Source organism: Echinops telfairi, unplaced genomic scaffold (assembly GCF_000313985.2).
Source record: "Echinops telfairi isolate 266 unplaced genomic scaffold, ASM31398v2 ScPeMD7_655;HRSCAF=1070, whole genome shotgun sequence".
NCBI lineage: Eukaryota > Metazoa > Chordata > Mammalia > Afrosoricida > Tenrecidae > Echinops > Echinops telfairi.
The window spans coordinates 16,881,125-16,884,195 of NW_022104553.1; the positions used below are offsets into that span (position 1 = coordinate 16,881,125).

General features: G+C 68.1%; 1 protein-coding gene across 1 annotated transcript in view; it reads right to left on the reverse strand.

Annotated features, from left to right (window-relative positions):
- Positions 1–2,666, reverse strand: part of ZNF628 (zinc finger protein 628) — a 3,805-nt gene extending 1,139 nt beyond the window's left edge. The window contains exons 1-2 of the mRNA XM_004715712.3: positions 2,322–2,666; positions 8–2,044 (exon numbers count right to left, since the gene is read on the reverse strand). Of these exons, the coding sequence (XP_004715769.1) occupies positions 8–2,039 (2,032 nt within the window). The 5' untranslated portion in view covers positions 2,040–2,044; positions 2,322–2,666. The remainder of the gene's footprint in view (positions 1–7; positions 2,045–2,321) is intronic.
- Between the last annotated feature and the right edge of the window lie 405 nt (positions 2,667–3,071).

Consider the following 3,071-nt stretch of genomic DNA (forward strand, 5'->3'; position numbering starts at 1 on the left):
CCATTACGCTCTGCCCCATACTCCCCCCACCCCTGATGGGGAAGGACGTGCACATCTTGCGTGGCGGGCGGGGTCGGGACTGCGGCCAGCGGGACAGGGGTCGGGGGCCCGGCTGGGCTGGGGCCCGGGTTGGCTGGGGCATGCGTCCGCAAGTGGCGCTGCAGGTAGGCGGCCATGACAAAGCCACGGCCGCAGATGGGGCAGGCAAAGGGGCGCTCGGCGGAGTGCGTGCGCTGGTGCAGCAGCAGGTTGGAGGAATGCGTGAAGGTCTTGGGGCAGAGCGCGCAGCGGAAAGGGCGCTCGCCCGTGTGCACGCGCTGGTGCTGCCGCAGGTTGGAGGTCTGCGCGAAGCTCTTGCCGCACACGCCGCAGCTGTGGGGCCGCTCGCCCGTGTGCACGTGGCGGTGGCGCCGCAGGCAGGACGTGTTGCGGAAGGCCTTGCCACACTCGCTGCAGGCGTAGGGCCGCTCGCCTGAGTGGAGCCGCAGGTGGTACTGGTAGTGGGAGGACCACTTGAAGGTGAGGCCGCACTGGCCGCAGGTGAAGGCGCGCAGGCCCGTGTGCACCCGCTGGTGGATGGCCAGCAGCGAAGAGCGCTTGAAGGCCTTGCCGCACTCGCCGCACTGGTAGGGCCGCTCCCCGGTGTGGTCCCGCAGGTGATAGCGCAGCCCCGAAGAGCCCTTGAAGGCCTTGCCACACTCGGCGCACTTGTAAGGCCGCTCCGCAGAAGCCGCAGGCGCAGCGGGCGGGGGCGGCGGAGGCTCCTGCGGGCAGGTGACCTCTGCCGCCTCGGCCTGCGGGGGCGGGCGCCCGGCCGCCGCCTCCTCCACATGGCACTGCTGGTGCGCCAGGAGGCTGGCCAGCTGCGGGAAGGTGGCATCACAGCTGCCGCAGCGGAAGGCCTGCCCACCGGCCGCGCCATGGCTGTGCTGATGGCGCGAGAGGCCAGCCACGGTGCGGAAGGACTTGCCGCAGGGCAAGCAGGCAAAGCCGGGCGCGGCAGGTGGCGTGGGCGCGGGCGCGGGCGCAGGCATGGGCGCGGGCAGCGGAGGTGTGGCCGAAGGCGCAGCCTCGGGCCCGGGGCAGGCGGGCTGGTGCTGCCCCAGCAGCTCCTCGCTGCCGAAGCCCAGCTCGCAGCCATCGCAGCGGTACACGAGCTCCACCGTGGTCTCGGTGGTGGCCAGGAAGAGTTCGGGGACGACGGGTGGCGGCGGCGCGGGCGTGGCGTGGGTCTGCAGGTGCTGCTGTAGGTACGCGTCAGAGACGAAGACCTTGCCGCAGGGCTCGCAGCGGTGCTGGGGGTCGGCAGGGGCGGGGGGCCCGGGGGCCGGGGCCGGGGTAGGGGCAGCGGGCCCGTGCGTGCGCTGGTGCAGCAGCAGGTTGGAGGAGTGCGTGAAGGTCTTGGGGCAGAGCGCGCAGCGGAAGGGGCGCTCGCCCGTGTGCACGCGCTGGTGCTGCCGCAGGTTGGTGCTCTGCGTGAAGCTCTTGCCGCACACGCCGCAGGCGTAGGGCCGCTCGCCCGTGTGCACGTGGCGGTGGCGCCGCAGGCTGGACGAGTTCTTGAAGGCCTTGGGGCAGTCCAGGCACAAGTAGGGGCGCTCGCCAGTGTGCTGGCGCAGATGGTACTGGTAGTGGGAGGACCACTTGAAGGCCAGGCCGCACTGGCCGCAGGTGAAGGCGCGCAGGCCCGTGTGCACGCTGCGGTGGATCTGCAGCAGCGAGGAGCGCTTGAAGGCCTTGGGGCAGTCGGGGCACTGGTAGGGCCGCTCCCCTGTGTGGCCGCGCTGGTGGTAGAGCAGGGCTGAAGAGCCCTTGAAGGCCTTGGGGCAGTCGGGGCACTTGTAGGGTCGCTCACCCGTGTGCGTGCGCTGGTGGTGCAGAAGTCTTGATGACCAGCGGAAGGCCTTGCCACACTCGCCACACTCGTACTGCGCCGCCGGGGCTGGGGCGGGACCCGGCTTCTCACCACTGCTGCCGCCGCCGCCACCAGCGCCCTCAGTGGTGGAGGCGGGCGCCATGTCCGCGTGGGAGCCGACCATCACACCTGGCAGAGGGGGCAGGTCAGATGGGTGCTGGCCCTTGGCGAGGCAGGAATGACCTTATCCCACCGCAATGATGAAGCCCCCTCCCTTGGAGTTAGGGCGTACAGCTAGGGTGGTGGGGTGGCATCTGGGTCAAATTGGGACACGCGGGTCAGATGCCAGCTTGGAAGGGGCGGGGTATAGTCAAACATCCCTTTGATGACCGGATCACCCTGGTCACCTCTAAGTTTCCTAGGCAGGGCAAACTATTTACATTCAAGGTAGGTGGTTGCCACTCACCCAGAGGCACCTCAGAAGAAAGTCCTGGTGACCTGCTTCCACCACATTCACAGTGAGACAACCCGCCGAGCTGTCCACCCCAGTGACCCCATCAGGACGCCGTGGGTTGGAATCCACCGGACAGGAGTGGGCTTGGGGTGGTTGGCTGGTCTGCAAAAGACGGAGGGGACTTCCTCCAACACCTCGGCCTCCTCCCACCTCCACACCGTCTGTCCTTCAGGGTCGCAGCCAAGGGCTCCCGAGACCGCCCCACCAACCCGGGTCCACTGTAGCTTCTGATCTGCCTGGTCTTTAGCTGGCCTGTCTTTCCAGCTCATACCTGCTGGTGCCTGCCTCGGAGTCCTGAGAGCCAGCCAGCCGGGTGCTCTTCACCCCACCCCTGGCCCTCTTTGGTCCCCACACTCGAGGACCCCATGTGACAGGGTGCTGCCTCAGAGGGCTCATGAAAAGAGAGCCCGGGCAGTGCCGTGGTTGCTTGGCAGCTGGACCCCATTCCCCGCTCCGGGGGAGAAGGAAGTAGCAGGCTGCCTCTCTAAGGAGCCACGGCCTCGGGCACCCCTAGGGGCAGTCCTCTCTGTCCTGTGTGGTCTGGTCTGTTGTGATCAGACCCGCCTGGACGGCAGTGGGTTTAGGTGTGTGTGAGACAGACCAACAGGCCTTTCTTCTGTGGCTCCACTGGGTAAATCGAAGTGACCAACCTTTAGGTCAGAGCCTCACCATTACGCTCTGCCCCATACTCCCCCCACCCCT